Source organism: Cydia strobilella, chromosome Z (genome assembly GCF_947568885.1).
Source record: "Cydia strobilella chromosome Z, ilCydStro3.1, whole genome shotgun sequence".
Lineage (NCBI taxonomy): Eukaryota > Metazoa > Arthropoda > Insecta > Lepidoptera > Tortricidae > Cydia > Cydia strobilella.
The window spans coordinates 1,024,589-1,045,390 of record NC_086068.1 but is presented as its reverse complement, the minus strand read 5'-3'; the positions used below and the strand labels follow the sequence as shown (position 1 = coordinate 1,045,390).

At 39.6% G+C, this 20,802-nt stretch overlaps 1 protein-coding gene across 1 annotated transcript in view; it reads left to right on the top strand.

The window, feature by feature from the left end:
• Positions 1 to 20,802, top strand: part of LOC134754541 (type II inositol 3,4-bisphosphate 4-phosphatase) — a 75,834-nt gene that overhangs the window by 8,242 nt on the left and 46,790 nt on the right. The window contains exons 2-4 of the mRNA XM_063690842.1: positions 11,185 to 11,340; positions 14,120 to 14,311; positions 15,940 to 16,091. Coding sequence (XP_063546912.1) covers positions 11,185 to 11,340; positions 14,120 to 14,311; positions 15,940 to 16,091 — 500 coding nt within the window. The remainder of the gene's footprint in view (positions 1 to 11,184; positions 11,341 to 14,119; positions 14,312 to 15,939; positions 16,092 to 20,802) is intronic.

Sequence of the window (20,802 nt, the reverse complement as noted above, 5' to 3'; positions counted from 1 at the left end):
CCGCTGTTTGTCTGTCTGTCCGTCTGTCACCAGGCTGTATCACGTGATCTGTGATAGCTAGACAGCTGAAATTTTCACAGATGATGTATTTCTGTTGCCGCTATAACAACAAATACTAAAAACAGAATAAAATAGAGATTTAAGCGGGGCTCCCATACAACAAACGTGATTTTTGACCGAAGTTAAGCAACGTCGGGCGGGGTCAGTACTTGGATGGGTGACCGTTTTTATAGTTAACGGTACGGAACCCTTCGTGTGTGAGTCCGACTTGCGCTTGGCCGGTCTTTTTATAGAAACTTCATCGAAACCTGTCTGATGGTTCATCCAAACTTTCTCATTTCATTTTATTAGTGTTTTAGCAAATATCAATTTCGTATAGGTACATTTATACGTGTAATAATAGATTTCAAACAACACGTATAATGAAATAAAACTATGAAAACGGATTATATCGCGTATATTGAATTTATAATACATCCCGACGTTAATAGGGAAGATGGCTTTTCTCTACCACCAGCTTGGGTTCCTGTAGTCCACCTGATAAAGGAGCAAGCGAGACATAGACTGTGAGACCGTAGTGTTGGATGATGCTGGACATTCTGATGTTTTGAAAAGATGTGTCCCGCCGAGTTTGTTGCCGGTCCCATATTGGGATACCCTCCTACAATTTAGGAGGGAATTAAATCTTCTCGGGTCCGTGGTGTAGGGTTGGAGCCGGCATAGTTTTTTATCGCGTATGCCTTATGAACCGATTTTGCATGTACAACCAGCCTTAAAGTTTGTAGTCTATGATTGTTCATTATTTTAGTATGTGGGTATTTTTGCATTTTGTAATTTTTCCTCAGTCACCCGTTGACCACGAACGCTGTAAAGAGTTCGAAACGTCGGGATGTATTATAAATTCAATATACGCGATATAATCCGTTTTCATAGTTTTATTTCATGAGTAACTATCGCGGTAACCGAAGACATTATTAAACACGTATAATGTTACTAAAATAAACACGACACCACCATCTCAGCTAAACTTTAAGCTAACCATTTTCAACCTTAATTCCATACACTTACAGTCCATAATCAGAGCACGATCAATCACCAGTTTCAAGTATCCAGTACAAAAGTGCTGAATTTTCAAGTCCTATACAAGGTGTCTCATTTAAATCGGTCAGTATGGGAAAGTCTGAAACTTTCACCTTTCGATTAATGACTGTTTAGGTACCGTAATCTGTTATTATAGTTTTTAATTGAATAATAATAATTATGCCTTATTAAATTTACTTGAAAATATAAAATATTATGTAGTTTAGCGTGTAGTTGCGCTCTCTCGGAAGGGTTTCCACAGAAGACCAGCGTCGAGATATTTAACTGGTATCTTGACATTAAGCTGAGTGGAGACCCTGTCAGTTACGCTTATTAATAATACGAGTAAATTGTTCTGTTGTCTATGTAATACCTAAATTTAAGCGTTTTCTGAATAAATCTCTTCTATTCTATTCTAAACTATAAGACATACGAAGATCTGTTCGTAGGAACTGCATTCATACATTTAAGAAAACCTGTACTTAGCTCGGGAATCGAACCCGGTTGTTTTGAAAAAAAAAAAAAATAACTTCTATTTCTATATAAATATCGATTGTGTAGGTCTTTAGCAGTAAATGGCTCTTTCAAACATGATGTCTAAAATAAATAAAATGCATTGTTTTCACATACTTTAAAATCGATGACATGGTTCCTACGAACAGATCTTCGTATGTCTTATAGTTTCAGACTTTCCCATACTGACCGATTTAAATGAGACACCCTGTATATAAAGGCGGTTATGACACTGGATGCGATTTGCACATCGCTCCGATTTGCGAGCGGGATATCGCTATAATACGCGCACAGCGTTGTCTCGCTCAAGTATCGGAGCGACGTGCAAAATCGCATCCAGTGTTATGACCGCCAAACTCGTTTAAGAAGACCTTAAGCGCCATCGTTCACTTTAACTGACAATATGTAAACCTTATTGCCAATAGCATAAGGTCCTCCGAAGGTTAATTGTGTATTATTTGAAATTGATAGCTAACCTAAGCGAATGTGACGCTATTCTTAGGAAGCTCGTATCTTAGTCAGCAGAGGTTGCTAAGCGGGCGAGGTTTACAAAATTATCCTGACGCGACTTTATTGTTAAGAGAATAAGAGCGTTTTATGGTAATTTAGAACACCTCGCCCGCTTAGCAACTTCTGGTAGCTGACTGTACTGAATCGATACTGATATGAGAGATTTGTTTTGTATGTTTGCGTTGCTTAGTGAATTTTGATTTGATTATACTTGGCAAGTCAACTGTCGGTATATCTTATGCTCATTGACATAATAAGCAAACTCTCGGGACACATACTAAAGTGACGTAGCAAAATATTTTATCGACAATTAAATATATCGATGTTACTGTCAACATCTAAATCGCCGCTATACTAACTCAACCTCGTATCTGCAACACTCATTTGATGACAAAAACACCCGTATTCCGAATGAAAGAAAAGCGACATTTCCATCAAATGATTGTTGCAAATATGAGGTCGAGTAAGTATAGCGACGAAATGTTCTACAAAATAAATATATTTATACAATATCGCTTTGTATACTGCTTCTTAAATTCTAAAAAAGGTGTTTTTTCGAAGAATTTCTTTTATTTTTGAACCATGTCAGTGTTTCTACATTCGCACTAAATGTTTAATTCTAATAATTTTATATCGTTATTTATTATTTCTTAAACATTACTTCATTTTCATTGATTGCTAAAAGTACATAAAAAGTGAAATTTACCTTAAGTCATAAAAATACCATTAGGTACATAAACCATTTCGGGACAAACCTTATTTATTTTGTAAAATATGCCCGAAAGGAGTTCTTTATCAAAACTATTTTGACAATAAATATAATGACTAATTCAAAGTTGAAAGTGTTTTTATTTATGAGTATATGTCAAAATGATTACAGTGGCGATAAATAAATATTTGTAGTACTATACTCTGCCTGATGGCGTACAAAAACTTGAATAATTTCCTTACATGCCGAATAAATTTACATATCTATATGAATACCTAGTTATTATTAATATTAAAGTCATGTCAAATCAGAAGCGTTAAAATTATACAGCAATGGGCGGCTGACGCATGCAAAATATATATCGACATCTTTTTTATCGATATCAAATCCCTAGAATGTGCCCCGAGTTACCACAGGTGTGATAATAAGGTATATATTCGTTTAGTTGCTATTGGTGGTTAAGACTTTTTTTTAATAGTGTTAGAAAAGTGGGAATGTGGTATTGCAAATATGGCAATATGTGGTAAGAATCGGCGTTGTTCGTACGCAGTACGCTTCAGCCACAGGTGAGACATGTTTTAAGTATATTTATTTGCATTGTAGGTTTTAATTAATTGTACTGTTTAATATTAGTATTTAGCAAGTTTGGGAACAAATTAAATTATTTTATTAAGGGCCTGTTTCACAAAGTCCAACTAAAGTATTGGATAGCTAATTAACAAATAAATTAACTGCCAGATAAAATTTCCTACAAAAAAAGCACTTTATCCAGCAGATAAAGCTTATTTGGAGATTGTGAAACGCCAACGATGACTTTATTCGTCAGATAAGTGGCAAGTAGCTTATTCAGGACTTTACTTGGACATTGTGAAATTGTGAAATTGGTTAATATATGACATCTATTAAAGTTTTTAATTAGTATTTAAGTTTTTTGTTACTAACACTTCTATGCCTGAAAATAAATGATTATTTAATTTAATTTACTTCGTTTTCATCACACTCGCTCAGTAAGTGTGGAATTGCACGCAAGCTTAGCGGGAACTATAGAAAAAGCGTTTTCCCTAGGGAGTTATAAAGTTTCTAGTATTATAATTAACAGTTTTTTCTCTGTATACTTCATTTTTGTATCGCAAGTGTGATGAAAAACATTGTGTGTACTCGTGGCGTAATAATATTGCTAACTCGTCTATAAATATTTAACTATACTCTCGTTTGCAATATTTAATTTACGCCCCATGTTGTAATGTACTATTCCAGTGCTTTAATAACGCTTGTGTTGTGATAGACCGTACTGGGGGGGGGGGGGGGGGGAAATTTTGAATCGCTCGATTTCGTCACTTGAAAATGCTGATTTTTAGGGTTCCGTACCCGAAGGGTAAAAACGGGACCCTATTACTATATTACTAAGACTCCGCTGTCCGTCTGTCACCAGGCTGTATCTCAGAAACCGTGATAGCTAGACAGTTGAAATTTTCACAGACTAAAAAGTACGGAACCCTCGGTGCGCGAGTCCGACTCGCACTTGGCCGGTTTTTATTGAAATACGAGCAATAGAAATTGGTATTGACCACTACTTTTCAATGCTATTAATAGAATTTAAATGACTAGTAGTGGAGATATTATTGAACGAAATACACGAAATCGAGCGGTCGTATTTCAAAATTCCCGGTCCCTTGAACTAAATTATTTAGGGTGTTTATTTCAAGAGTAAGTAAATTTTTAAGTTTAAAAGATTTGAATTCACGACCTTGTACTTCACTTAAACCATTTTATTATACTTTAACAACATATTACCATATAATTATTCAACTAAAAGTAAAACTAAAACTAACTAAGATTAACAACTTATAAATAATAAAAATTAAGAAACAAAACTACTCTTAATTAAAAAACATCTAAATAAGGCCCCCGCGGCATTGTGCCAAAGATGCTGGCAGCATTCCCTCGCTGAATGGCAATACTTATGCGCTGCGAGAGAAAGCCGCCAGCTCTCTGGTCACCGGTTGCGTCGACGACCTTTTTGCTAAGTTCTTTAAAAAGAACTTTTGCGCTTCGACCCCACGGCCCCAGTGTCTCGACACCAAATGCCACAAAGTGGTATTGTGGGCCGAGACGAGACCGACTTATACCTAAATTTCGTATGTACCTATACATCCGACTGGAAGATTGGCGTCTCCTGTAATCTGGCTACTCGGAGGTCATATAGGAGGACCGGAGGATGGTTTGAGGATATGATAGATAGATTATAAGGTAATTTCTGTGCTCTGAAGAACTGTTTGACATGATGCCAACGGCCGCTTTCTATCACCGCACCGCTCGCCATCGGCAGGGTGTTCATCCTCACACCCTAGCACCTAAATGGTCGCGTACTGTTCGGTTTAAGAGGAATTTCCTCCCGCGAACGCTTCGGGTGTGGAATGAGCTCCCTGCCGAGGTTTTCCCGAGGGGCTACAGTATGGGGTTCTTCAAAAAAGGAGTGTACAGGTTTTTAAAGGGTCGGCAACGCGCGTGTAATATCTCTGGTGTTGTAGGCGTCCATAGGCTATGCTTGAATGCCACCGACGTGGTATAAAAAGAAAAGGTAAGTACAATAAGGATTGTAAAATCTTCGCTGGTCTCAGGTGTTGTTTAGGTGGTGAAATAAGAGTGGACTGTAGTTTTAAATGCTGGTTTACTTTCTAAACTACGAAGAAGTACAAAAGTGGCAAAGTGAAATTGTCGTTAGGAATCGAGAGAATGAATGGTGAGTTTTTGAAAGCCCTAACTGTCAAAGTCTTGAATACAAAATTGCCATATTAAAATCAGAACATTGAGACTTAAATTATAATATCATTGAATGTTTTAGTTAAAAAAACATGCAATATGAATTAAATTAATTATGTGAACATATTGAGACGTTAAAATAAATTATATAATATAAAACTGTGAAGTTAATTTTTAATACAAATATTCGCTATTTATCCTAACGAATACAGGATCGAAACTGGGTATATTTTCGAACGATTCGTAACATGCTCCCGGCTTTGAAGTGTGAGAGCTTCAATTATTGGTCGATAGGGAGAGGGCAGATGTTGTTGAAAGCTCGTCGGATGACCCCTCTCTTCGTCTTTATGTCTGCGACGCGCGCGACACCGTCGCTGCCATGAATAACTCCGACTACTCGACCGAGGTGCCAGAGAAGGGGAGGCAGAGTTCTGTCTTTGACGACAACCAGAACGCCTTCCTGAAGTTCTCCTGCGGATGAGTGCCATTTTGTCTTCTGTTGCAGCCAGAGGATGTACTCGTTGGAAAAACGGTGCCAAAATTGCTGTTTGAGCAGCTCGATGCGGTTCCAACGTTGAAGCGATGAAATCCTGGAGGCAGTAATCTGTGGGTGTGGCACGAAATTTGTGGATCGCCCTATAAGGAAGTGGGAAGGAGTAATGGGACAAAGGTCATTTGGGTCGTCTGACATTGGAGTCAGCGGCCTTGAGTTTAGAATTGCCTCAATTTGAATTAGCAGTGTAGACATTTCTTCGTATGTCATGTGTGTTTGATCAAGTACACGGCGGAGGTGATGTTTAACCGATTTTATGGCAGATTCCCATAAACCGCCAAAGTGTGGCGCATAAGCCGGTATAAAAGAAAACTTGATACCTTCGGCGACCTCTGATGACGACGATGCATTCAGAATTCTTGCGAATTCGTTACAAGTACCTTGAAAAGTCGTGGCATTATCAGAGCATATTGTTTGCGGCTTACCCCGGCGAGCAATGAATCGGCGCAAGGCTGCAATGTAAGCTTCTTTTGTTAGATCTGAAACAAGTTCGAGGTGCACTGCTTTTGTTGCAAGGCACACAAACGCACAAATATATGCCTTTACAAGTACACTACCTCTGCCTTTTCGGTTGGATATCATGACCGGACCAGCGTAATCAACACCAGTCTCAAGGAAAGGATACTCTAGCTCAACACGTTCTCTAGGTAAGTTACCCATTACGGGCTGTATTGTTTTGCCATTGAATCGCGTGCATTTGACGCATTTATATACTGTACTCTTTGCCAGATCTCTGCCACGGATAGCCCAATACTTATGTCTAACGGTAGCAAGAAGAAGTTGAGGCCCTGCATGTAAGAACGTGAGGTGATAGAACCTGAATATCAGTCTGCATAGGTGATGCTTGGAACTGAGCAACACTGGATGCTTAAGATCGTAATCGTAGCTGGAGTTGCTCAGTCTTCCCCCCACACGAATGAGCTTGTCATCGCCGAGAAACGGAGAAAGAGACCGAAGATTACATTTCCGAGGTAACGGTTTCTTTGAAGTTAACAACTCAATCTCGGTAGGAAAAGAGTCTTCTTGAGCCCTACGCAAAAGAAAGTTAGAAGAGTACTCAAGCTCTTTGTATGTAATATAGCCAGCCTGTTTGGCTGCTTTGTTGCGACTATTGTTAACGAATCTAAAAACGTATGCCATAATGCGCTTGAGCTTTGTGTAACTGGATGAGTCTTTTATTAACTGACTAAATACGTTTTCAGGTTGTTCATTGATAACAAGAGATCGCTCTACCGTTTCGGGCAGATCAACGTCGGATCTCCTGTTTGGATTGATTGGCCAGTGTGTCTGATCTGATTGTATGAATTGTGGGCCTGACCACCACATAGAAGTTTCACCTAACTGATCAGCGCTGAGACCACGGGAAACTAAATCTGCAGGATTTTCTTTCGACGGTACATAACGCCACTGACAACCAGCTGTACGCTCCTGAATCTCGCTTACCCTGTGACGCACGAACGTCCTTAGATTGAGCGGGTTTGCAGCAATCCACCCTAATGTAATTGTGGAATCAGACCAAAACACGCAGTGATCTATGTCTAGAGTGAGTGATGAAGATACCTTTGTATAAAGCTTTGCACCAAGCAAAGCTCCACTTAATTCTAAGCGCGGTATTGTAGCCTGTGGCTTAATTGGTGCTATTTTACTTTTGGATGCTAAGAGACGGACACTGACTATCCCGTCATTACCTACACTACGTACATAAATGCATGCACCATATGCCTTTTCACTGGCGTCTGTGAAAATATGAAGTGAGACTTCGGTAGGATTTAGTAATTTAATACATCTCGGGATTGACAAATTGTTCAAGTATGGCAGTGTATGAGCAAAATGGACCCACGCATTTTTAATTGAATCAGGAATTTCCCCATCCCATGAACATTTGCTAATCCACAGTTGCTGCATAATGATTTTTGCTTCTACTATGCATGGAGCGACCAGCCCTAGTGGATCGAACACCTGTGAAATCGTGGATAAAATTGACCTTTTATTAACTTTATTTTGTGTATTATTAACGTTGATGGAGAAGGTCAATCTATCTTGGAAACATGACCAGTTCAAACCAAGAGTCTTGGATGACTCTTCAATGCTAAGATCGACAGTGTCGGAACTACTGATATCTTGATTAACTGCAAGTAAGATGTCTTTATTATTTGAATGCCACTTGCGCAAATGAAACTTTGCTGACTCTAACTCACGTGTAACATTATGGCATAATGCAATAGTTTCTTCAACCGTGTCTCTGCCTGATAAAAAGTCATCAACATAAAAATCGTGACAAATTGCATGTTTGACTTTTACGTCATTTGAATTGTACCCTAACTGAGTAAGACACCTGGTTGCAAGATATGGTGCACTAGCTGTGCCATATGTCACTGTATTTAATGTGTATATCGCGATTGGCTGTGAAGGATGCGACCGCCACAGTATCTTCTGAAGAGACCGCTGTGAGTCTTCGATTAGTATCTGCCGGTACATTTTTTCGACATCAGCGGTCACTACATACTCATGTTGACGAAAGCGCATGAGTATAGACTGCAAATCGTCTTGAATAGTTGGCCCTACCCTTTGAATGTCGTTGAACGACTTGCCTGAGGTTGTGGGGGAGGATCCATTGAATACGACCCTTAATTTTGTCGTGGTAGAGTCCCTAAGCACTCCGTGGTGGGGCAAAAAACACGACACTTCGCGTTCATTACCTATGCTCTTGCTCATGTGACCCAAATTTTCGTATTCCTCTAAAAAGTCTACATAAAGATTTTTCAAGGTTGGATTGCGTTCCAAGCGACGTTCCACTGACAGAAATGTAGCCAAGGCACGCTGATATGAGTCCCCCAGAACCTCAGGCGACTCCTTCAACGGCATGGACACTATGAATCTACCGTCAGCATCACGTGTTGTAGTTTTTTGAAAATGCTCCTCACATGCGTTTTCTTCTGACGTGAGCTTGTGCCTAGGTGTAATCGAGTCTAACTCCCAAAATCTTGAGATGTCAACTAAGGGCAGTTCATGTGTGAACATGCATGTCTGTGGTACGTTTACCTTAGGCTGAAGGATTGATCCACACACTAGCCATCCCAACTTTGTTTCCCGAAGAGTGGGCTGATTTGTACCTAACTCGATTTTCCTCACACCTAGCACATCCCAAAATGTCTCGGCCCCTACTAAAATGTCAATAGATGACGGCTCATTAAATTTTGGATCGGCTAATTGAATCCCTGACGGCAATTGAATATCTTGAACGGGTATATATGTATACGGAATATGTGAAGTGATAATTGGAGTGACGGAGCAACTAACGTCCGCCTTGTATTCTCCATCGAATGAATGAATCTGAATGACACATTCCTGCGACGTACTAGATGTGTGATTCATTATACCAGTCACATTGGAAAAGGCAGGAAAGGTGCGCAGCTTGAGTTTATTACACAAATCGGTTGTGATGAAATTTATAGTGCTTCCATTGTCTAAGAAAACACGCGCCGTTTGCAGTTCTCCCTTGCTGTCAACTACCTTCACAATAGCTGTGGATAAAAGCTTTCGCTTAGATTGAGGGCTACAGGCTGACACTGACTGATCAGCAACCACTGCAATATTGCTTGGAACATCTGACTTTGGCTCTGTTCCCTGTGTTGGCTCTGTGTGAATGAGTGTGTGATTCGTAACAAGGATAAAAAGTATCATATTTTATCCGAGACAATTTATTGCTCCAAGCGTAAGCGAGGGCCGATATAGGTCGAAAATAAAATGGACATTTATATGGTTATTATTGTGTGCACCACATAAGCTTTAAGACTACTGAAAGTAATAAACAGAATGAGGTGTTCCGTCGATTTATTTACTTTACTTAAAAATAAGTTTTAGACAAAAATAATTATGGTACAAGCTTTTATCGCTGACTGTACTTTTCTTTCCACAGGTAAATAATACTCATCGGGACAATTCCAAAACCCCAAACACAATTACCTATAGGTTGCGTTGTTTTATCACAGAGTTCCTATTACCACCTCCTGTCTCCATCATCAGATCAGCTCGATGGCACCATAATATTGCATTGTCACCCGACATACATATGTATGCAAATTTTCAGCTTCATTGGAAGTCGGGAAGTGGGTCAAATTTAACTTGCAAGATTTGACCCCATACATACATTGCAAGTTAATAAAAAGCTTGTAATGAATAAAAAGAGGTTTTATTACGTTCAATTGCTTCTTTTAATTAAGTTATATCTACCTAATTATACTGTTTCAGTAACTGCTTAGGTAAAAGTTATTTTTATTAGTTTTGCCTTGGTTAGAACACCGCAGTGTTTGTGGTCGCCGGCAGATATCATCTTCAGAAGCGCTGCTAGAGACAGGCGCGAATAATAACCACAGCTAAGATATGCTCTATACCAGGGGTTTCCAATCTTTCTCGGCCCACGGCGAACGCAAGTTTAAAATTTCTGCGGCGGCGCCCTAACCTATCTAGGCCATTCGAAATAGGTAACATGGTAAAGAGGATTGCCTGCCGGCGCCCCTCTCTACTGTCTACGGCGCCCCAGGGCGCCACGGCGCACAGGAACCCCTGGGAACCCCTGCTCTATCCCGGCCGATACGACCTGCAAACCTTCAAGAAATGAGCGTACTCCCATCCCTCTGTTGTCCTTCTGTTGAAAACCAAGTTCAGTCAGCAGCAATAGTTGCTAAACGGGCGAGGTGTTCAAAATGATCTTGACGCGACTTTATTGTTAGGGTTCCGTACCCAAAGGGTAAAAACGGGACCCTATTACCACCAGTTTGTCAACAGGCTGTATCTCATGAACCGTGATAGCTATAGACAGTTGAAATTTTCACAGCTGATATATTTCTGTTGCCGCTATAACAACAAATACTAAAAAGTACGGAACCCTCGGTGCGCGAGTCTGACTCGCACTTGGCCGGTTTTTTAAGAGAATAAGAGCGCTTCAAGGTAATTTTGAACACCTCGGCAGTTTAGCAACTTTTGCTGCTGACAGTTCCACCATAGGCTTCTGTTTTTCGCCAACAGGACATTACACAGCGTGTTTTTGTTACAGGGTGCTCTCTGCGCTGGTTCCGCCTGCGCGGCAACTTGCTGTTCTACCTAAAGGGCCCCGAGCCGTGGTATGAGCCCATGGGCGTCATAGTCCTGGGCCACCATCAGACCAAGACCCAGCCGCCGGATGAGAACGGCCACTGGCCCTTTCAGATAGGTAAGTTTATTAGGGGAAAACTCGCGTTATTTGGTGACACGCCTAATGGGGTTGGCAACTTTCAAAGGTTTGCAGAGATGGCGCCATCATAGCTTGCCCCTTTTTCTATGAGATTTGGCTTAAAGGGCTGGCATCCAGGGCATTAAAAAAACTAAAGTTTGACACAATTCTAGGGATTGACAGGGCAAGCTATGCTGGCGCCATCTGCTAATTATTTCGACCGGCCAACCCCATTGGGTGATACAAGTTTTGAAGCATGACACCCAGGAAAGCTTTCAGCGGCTTTTACCCTATTAAATCGCGCCTGCATGTTTCCGCTACGGAAGAAGATGTGGTGGAATATGTTCGCTAGAAGGCCCGTTACGAGCTGAGGATGTTCCAGCTGCGATCATGCCATTATGTACACTTCAGTTCGTTCGTTGTGCGCAAAAATATAAATATACCATAGATGACGCAAATGCATCTACTTCGCGTGTCCGAACCCCGACCAAGCGTCGAGGTTGACCGTCGCTCGTCAACGCGCGTCAGTTGTTGCAGCCGGACGTCCGTGAAAACTTAAAAAATGCTTCGTTGCGTAATAATTAACTGCAACAGTCCAAAAATTGCGAGCAACAAAAGGCAAAGACATATTTCCTATCACAGTTAAGTAATTTTAAAATTATATTATGCGTAAATTTTGAATGAAAATGTCGGCACGCTTGGTTTCAACACAAATCGTGATATTTGCGTCATCTAGCCTAGCGTATATATGTATTAAATCTGTGGTTGTGCGCATGCCGTCGCCACTGCTGGAAGCCATCGCGAGCGCGGACTCTGGAACGGATTTAGATGAAATTTCATACGGCGTTAGTTCGATTCCCGGCGGAGGACATAGGGTAGTTTTGATCAATAATCATCGTCATGCCATGCATACGAAGTCGCGGGCAGTAGCTAGTAATTTTATAAACCAAGCCATTATGTTGTATAAAGGACGGCGAGACTAGCATTCATCGGGGCTTCATTTCATTCAATGTCAAAGAGTAAAATGATATGTTTTATTATGAGAAAGGTCTTTCGTTTCTTCTTACACGGTAAATAAAATAAAACCGGCCAAGTGCGAGTCGGACTCGCGTTCCAAGGGTTCCGTACATTACACAATTTAAACAATGTATTTTTTTAGGTGAAATGTCTTTAAAAAACCCGTACGGGTCGGATCAAAAACTAAGTAATTAAGTCCGACTCACGCTTGACTGCACATTTCTAATAGGTTTTCCTGTAATCTATAGGTAAAGATCTATTTTGTGTATTTTTTTCAAAAAATATGACCCAGTAGTTTCGGAGATAGAGAAAGGGGGGAATGGTCATTTTTTGCCTATTTTCTTAAATAACTTCTAAACTTTTCGTCATAAAATTATATAAAAAATATATTTGAAATTTTCACAATGAGCTCTTTCATTTGATATGTAACACGATATAGTTTGACAAACTTTATTTTTTAATATTCTTATTTACCCCCCAAAAGTGGCTTCCATGTTTAAAATTAATTTGTTTACGTTACATGTCCATCTTTAGGTCACAAACTTACATATGTGTGACAAATTTTAACTTAATTGGTCCAGTAGTTTCGGAGAAAATAGGCTGTCACAGACGGACAGACAGACAGATAGACGCACGAGTGATCCTATAAGGGTCCCGTTTTTTCCTTTTGAGGTACGGAACCCTAAAAACAAGTAAAGGTGAAGTTAAATAGAGGGCATGTCTGTCAAGAGCTTTATTAGTTTATTAATAAACACCATAGGACATTTTTGTAAGCTTTAGGTAGCTTTCTCCTTTTCCTTCACTTTACTCTTTCTTGACTTTCATTACAACAAAGATAGATATAACTCCGTAATAGATGGATACAGTCTAAGGAAAAAGCGTGCCTCGATAAAAAAAAAAAAAATTGATTCTCGATCAGAGGGTGCTACTAGCTTTGGCCTACTGTCGTATAGATTTAACAATTTTAACGCATATCAGTGAAAGAACATGGGTCAAAATCATAAAAATAATAAATGCAAATAAAAAAAATCATTTATCCATATTTAAATACATTTTAGCGTATTTTTATAAATCTTCATTTTTAGTTTAAAAGTGTGTCGATAGATGGCAGTGAATTTACTGTTGTTACAAAATCTACTATGACAGTACCGCTCTATCTTATTATATCCTCTTTGATTACAATGTTCGTATTATATGAACTTTACTGAAACAAAAAAACTTAAGTAAAGTCTTACTCGTATAATTAAGTTGTTCCGGCCGAATTTCATCTTCCCATACAAACGGAGTTTAGTTCACATTTTAAAACTACGTGTAGAATTGTATCGAAACTTTGCATATACAATGACATGAGGTATATCTAGGTCTGTAATTAGTTTATATAGCTCCAGTTTATAAAACAAACGAAATAGAGCAAAAGCAAGTTTTGTATGAAAAATTTAAATTCGCTGTATTCTTTTTACTATCGTATCTGAAGCTACATAAACGAATTACAGACCTAGATATACCTTATCTTATTGTAAGTACAAAGTTTCAGAGCAAACTAGCTAGTCGTTTTAAAATGAGAGCATAACTACGTTTGTATGGAGAACCGAGCTCGCCGGGCACTCTTAATCGGAAAAAACGCTTTATCCGCTACAAGCGTAGCTCGCGCTGGCATTGGGTGCCTAATGAAGGTAAAGGCGCCATTATTAAAGTTACACGTACACGCTTTGCCCAGATATAATTTGCCATTTGCCAGTTTTAATGCTCCTTTCCCTTTCAGTATGGGACAACGGCATGAGCTACCGCATGGCGACGCACCACGAGTCGGAGCGCACGCTGTGGCTGAAAGCAATACAAATGGCGCCCTACGACAACATCAAGGCGCAGATTGCGTCGTTGAGGGCTCGGCTTAACAAGATACGACCTCATGTTGATATAGCCACATATAGGCTGCAGAGAGGCATTGTCACTGGTAAGCATAGAGTTACCACTCTTTCTTTACTTATATTACTCTGTTTACTCTATGCTGGTATGTATACTTTTATGCCATGCAAAATTTTGTAGAAAGACATTGGGACCCAAACATGTTCCCTGCGGTACTCCTCAATAAACTATATGAAAATATCAGGCTTCAAAACGCTACCGTGTGGGTGCCCTACGACAACATTAATGAGCTATCGGTTCGTTGAGGGACCGGCTTAACAAGATCCGGCCTCTTGTTGATATAGCTTAATCTACGCATAGGCTTCGGAGAGGCATTGTCACTGATAAGTATACTTTTATGCCGGGCTTCAGTAGGAAGACATTGAGGCTCAAACATGTTCCCTGCGGTACTCCTCAATAAACTATATGAAAATATCAGGCTTCAAAACGCTACCGTGTGGGTGCCCTACGACAACATTAATGAGCTATCGGTTCGTTGAGGGACCGGCTTAACAAGATCCGGCCTCTTGTTGATATAGCTTAATCTACGCATAGGCTTCGGAGAGGCATTGTCACTGATAAGTATACTTTTATGCCATGCTTCAGTAGGAAGACATTGGGACTCAAACGTGTTCGCTACCGTGTGGGAGCCCTACGACAACATTATGAGCTATCGCTTCGTTGAGGGACCGGCTTAACAAGATCCGGCCTCTTGTTGATATAGCTTAATCTACGTATTGGCTTCAGAGAGGCATTGTCATCCAAATTTAGTAGAAAAACATTGGGATCTAATATGTTCCCTGCGGTACTCGTCATTAAGCTATATGACAACATCAAGGCACGGATCAACTCGTCGAGCCGTTAACCGTTAACCGTGGTCCCATTTTTTAAAAACTTTTTATTTAGAACTTATTAAGAACTTTAAATTTCCGGGCGTTTTGCCCTTCGGGCATCTGAAGCTACCTAACGAACCTAACCTACCTACGCCTTTTGCTTTAGAAGTATTGTCGAGCCGTGTATGTCGCACAATTTTACTTCGTTCAAAGATACTGCCGGACTATAGTTTCGTCGCACCCTATCACTTCGCAGAATTGCAGTGTCGTTAAAAGAAATATGTCGCACAATCGTGCATCACACACCCGTGGTCGCACTTATGTTACAGAACCAAATAAAAATAGTAATTAGCCTCATGCATGAAGTTTATATTTGAACGAAATATGTTTTATTCGGGTGTTTGTTACCGTTATATCATGTTACAAATGCATTTCCGTTTTTAAATTACCATTTAATTACTTAAAATTATAAATAAAAAGTACAAAAATTTGCCCGCGAAAAGCTAGTGAGCGAAACGCTCGAAACGCCACGTGACGTCACGCGTTCGACAGATTAGTGTCATTAGTAGCAAACGTCAGTTGGGCCGCCCAACGTGTGACGTCATCACGCTCTGTCGAATTCGCGCCAAAAATTATGAGCGTTTCAACCGCTCAAAAAATTTCAACATTTTAAATATTTTTTAATAAAATTATGTTAAGGTTTACAAAAGTATTTTTATCATTTCCGGTGTTCCAACGATATAAATTATGAATCCAAAAAAAAAAACATGCATGGAGCTAATTATAAATGACTGTGTGTATTGACGTTTCATACTTAGTCTCTAAATACCTTATTTGTTGGCAGACATGAACGAGGTGCCTCTCTGCGAGCTAGCGCTGTCCTGCGACAATCTCCTGTGCGACACGCACGGACGCCCCCCCTCACCCCTCGTGGTCCTCTACGTTCGTTACCCTAAAGGCCTATGCGTTCGCTATGGCACCACCGAGGTCGTTGAGGTAAGTAGCATTAGCATATAATAGAAAAGAAGATGAATGTAGCTAGAGGTTATGGCGCCCGGGGCAGTCACCAAATTTGCGCCCCCTGACGACTGACAAAAGTTTCCCTGCTGCTGCCTTTTGCCCATTTTGGCGCCCCCCCCCTTTGATGGCACCCGGGGCACTTGCCCCCTCTGCCCCCCCCTCCTAATTACGCCACTGCATGCGGCATGCTACATGCATACCGCCACTTTCCCGAATGAGCTGAGAAAGACAAGATATTAAATCAGACAAACAGACAAGAACCAAATGAAGTGTCTCACGTTAATGCCACTCATAAGTAAAGTTACATAGGTACTTATAACCAAAGATAGATATAACTCCGTAATAGATGGATACAGTCTAAGGAAAAAACGTGCCTAGAAAATCAAGAAAATTTGACTCTCGATCAGAGGGCGCTACTAGCTTTTGCCTACTGTCGTATAGATCGCGTTGGCGGTTTCGTTTGTTATTTATAATTTTAACGCATATCAATGAAAAAACATGGGTCAAAATCATATAAAAATAATTAATGCAAATAAAAAAATCATTTATCCATATTTAAATACATTTTATCGTATTAAGCTTAGAATAAATTTAAAAGTGGAAAAATTACTGCCTTGGGTGAGACTTGCACTCACGGCCTCTGGATCGATACTCCAGCGCTCTGCCAACTGAGCCACCAAGACCTCATCCATAGTCAGCAAATCTTCCCACTATATGGGTCTAGGGGACCCTAGCGACATCTACCGTAAGAGTGTTACACTTCTTAAACGGCCACCTTCTTAATAGCATCGATCGCAGACGTTTTTGCTTGTTAAAAATTAATTTTATCGTATTTTTATAAATCTTCATTTTTAGTTTTAAAGTGTGTCGATAGATGGCAGTGAATTTACTGGGGTTACAAAATTTACTATGACAGTACCGCTCTAGTATAAGTTACTCTATGTTATACACGAAGCCCGTGTAAACTTAAACAGACCGGTCTCCACAAACAGCACCCGTTCACGAGTATGACGCGTATCGTGGTCGCGGTTTTGTCACTTTCGCACTTACGTACATGTTAGAGCGTGACAGGTATGGTGACAAATGATAGACAACCGTCCATCTTAGCCCCGCTGGTGAGAGCTCGTTCCCACTATGTCGGATGTCGGTCCGATTTTTAATCGGGTGTCGTAGCGGCAGAACATTTTATATATAATTAATATAAATATTATAAATATAATATTTTGATATGTATAGCGCTGTTGGTTTTCCATGTTTTTTTTTGTTTTTTTATTTATTATTATTTAGCACTAACATAGCTATAAGTACTTACTAACACAAGCTATATGAGTCTGTAAAGTTACTCGAAAAAAAAAAAATGAAAAAAAAAAAAAAAAATATGAAGCTGTTCACACACGAACGACAACGATTTTGTGTCGGATCCGACATAAATTGTCGTGCGTTTTGTCAGCCCTCCGTCCGGAAAAAAATCGTGTCGGCGGCGCTGTTCACGTGATGTCGGATGTCGGACCGACCCCGCCCGCGCCGCACCCCCTGTGCCTCCCGCGCGTCAAATGAGAACCTCAAATGGCACCAGCTGCGGTCGTGGCCGACAGCCGACTAGTGTGAACAGAGAATAAGAATAAAAATCATTTATTTTCAGCTAAAAGTTACAGACATTCCAGGGGTCTCCGCACTAGGCAGTGCCTGTATCGCGGGGAACCAATTATAATTTAAATATCAGACTTTGTTACAATTAAAAATTATCATTTAGTAAGAAACTACTAACTACAAACTAGGGCTTAATCTAGACACAATATTGAAACTAAATTTTGTTAAATATGGCTTCTGTCTCGGCATAATTTTGTGAGTGCAGCAGTTTGAAAAGCAGTTTTTTCGCTTCCATTTGTGTGCAATCCCTGAGGCACCGACACCCGATTTAAAATCGTCCCAACAGTCGACTAGTGTGAACAGAGGCGCCGACATCCGATTAAAAGTCGGCGCCGACATCCGACATAGTGGGAACGAGCTCTGAGGCATCTAAAATCTAAATCAGTAGCCAGTTGATAAGGGCTCGCCGCCCGAGCCGCGCGGACGGGTAGGCGGGGGCGAACTACTCGTAGGTAAGTATTTTAGTCTAGTGCTGTAACTTATTCTTGATTTAGTTAATCCATACTTAATATTATAAATGCGAAAGTCTGTCTGTCTGTCTGTCTGTGTGTTACCTCTTCACGCTTAAACCGCTGAACCGTTTTAATTGAATTTTGACATAGAGATAGTTTCAGTCCCTGAGAAGGACATAGGGTTGTTTTTATTCCGAAAATCATCCCTTAAGTGAAAAGCGGGCCGGAATTGACATATTTAATGAATGCCTGCAAATTTGTGTACATAATATGCTCAAATTGAATGATTGCCATGAGAATTTTTCCAGGCGCTATACTTACTGCTGCTGTTACTAAGTCCGCGCAGACGAATTCGCGGGCAAAAGCTAGTTACTAAATAATTGACTGTTTTTATGATACGCCACTTTGGGAACGAATCAAATTATTTTATTAAATATTTTGATTTGTGTTTTTTTTAGTAGTCACACTACTACCTATATATGTATACACGGTGTTTCCTGTAACAGGAGCAATAAATTAAACTGGAGGCTGTACGCCTGAAACTGACCATTTGTTCAGCAACTTTTTAAAATTATGAAATTTTTAGATTATACCTTTTTCATACTAAGGGGGCGTTCAAATATTACGTAACGCAATTTGGGGGGGGAGGGGGATCTTGTAAAACGTTACGATGCGTTACAGGGGTGAGAGGGGGGGTTGAGACAAGGCGTTCCGTAACATGTTTTTTTAAATAAATATCATTATAATCACGCCTATTTCCCGGAGGGGTAGGCTGAGACCACGGATTTCCACTTGCTACGATCCTGACATACCTCTTTCGCTTCCTTTACTTTCATGCTATAACATTCCTCATACACGGTCGCTCATTTCTTCAATTTTATGATTATACTTTCCTAAACATAATTGTGACTTTTAGGTAAAAATGGTCACTTTTGGTGTTACGTAACTTTTAGGTAGGGGGCCCCTAACGTTAACGTTACGGCGCGTTACACGGGGGGGGGGGGAGGGGGGGGGGGTCAAACATCTTCGAAAATTGCGTTACGTAATATTTGAACGCCCCCTAATTAAATATTATTTTCAATGTACGCTGCCATCTGTGTGTTTGACCATAGAGTAACTTATACTAGAGCGGTACTGTCATAGTAAATTTTGTAACCCCAGTAAATTCACTGCCATCTGTCGACACTCTTTAAAACTAAAAATGAAGATTTATAAAAATACGATAGAATGTATTTAAATATAGATAAATGATTTTTTTTATTTGCATTAATTATTTTTATGATTTTGACCCATGTTCTTTCACTGATATGCGTTAAAATTGTTAAATAACAAACGAAACCGTCAACGCCATCTATACGACAGTAGGCCAAAACTAGTAGCGCCCTCTGAACGAGAATCAAATTTTCTTGATTTTCGAGGCACGTTTTTTCCTTAGACTGTATCCATCTATTACGGAGTTATATCTATCTTTGGTTTGACGTTGCTTGTCACCCTTTAAACATAACAAATTTTGCAATACATTGCATCTTAGAATAAACTTTAAAGTGTAATGAAAATCAAAACACAAGTTATTTTTAAAAGTTGCTGAACAAATGTTGATCAGTTTGAGGAGTACATCCTACAGCTTAATTTAATGCTCTTGTTACATGAAACGGTATATGTATAAATTATAAACTGAAATAGATGTGATATATCGTCGCTATACTTACCCAACCTCATATCTGCAACAATCAGTGCTCGGAACCGGTATTTAAATATCGGTTAATATCGTTCCTAAACCGTTATTCTATTTCGTTTATTAATAAACCGGTTAATTGATGGAACGCGAACTTTAAAATTTAGTTCTCTCTTCTTACCGGTTAGTTGAGAGAACAATTTGTTTTTGTTTTCGTGGAACTATATATAACTGTTAATCTCAGCCGCCTACAATTCTCCGAATTCTCGATGTTGACTTGAGAGTGCTGTTGCTTGCTGACTGAATTGTTTATTTTTTATACTTTTTAGGCGTGTGACATTTGACTGTTGGTGTGTAGTTGTTACATTTAAAATGGATTCACAAAGTTTTATAGTACATTATTGTCGAGGCTCGGAAGTAGCTACTTGCTGGCTGAGGATTCGTTTTAAACGGACGACCTTGGGAGTCCGTTTATTTGAATCCGAAGCCAGCAAGTAGCCTTCCAGCAGAGTCATATATAGTGCTTTTCTCAAAAATGGCGCAATAATAACAAATATAATATAAATATTTTACAGAAGCAACGCTCTTATGTATATATTTTCACAGAAAAAAGTAAAAAGATTTGCTTTGCCGCCTTTTTATTTTTTTTAATTATAAAAATAGAAGTGTATTTTTCTGCTGAAATACGCCATCCTATTTGAGACACCTAAATAGTCGCGGTACCAACATTATAATAATAAGTACTGATCATCTGTTTGGCAGTTTAATGGACCCATGCCTTCATTTGATATGGCCACTTCAACTTTTAAAAAGTTTGGAATTCGACAAATAATGGAATTTGTATGCAACATTGCAGTCCCGAAATCGAGACTGCAATGTTTTTAACTTTTTAATTTTTTGACGGACCATA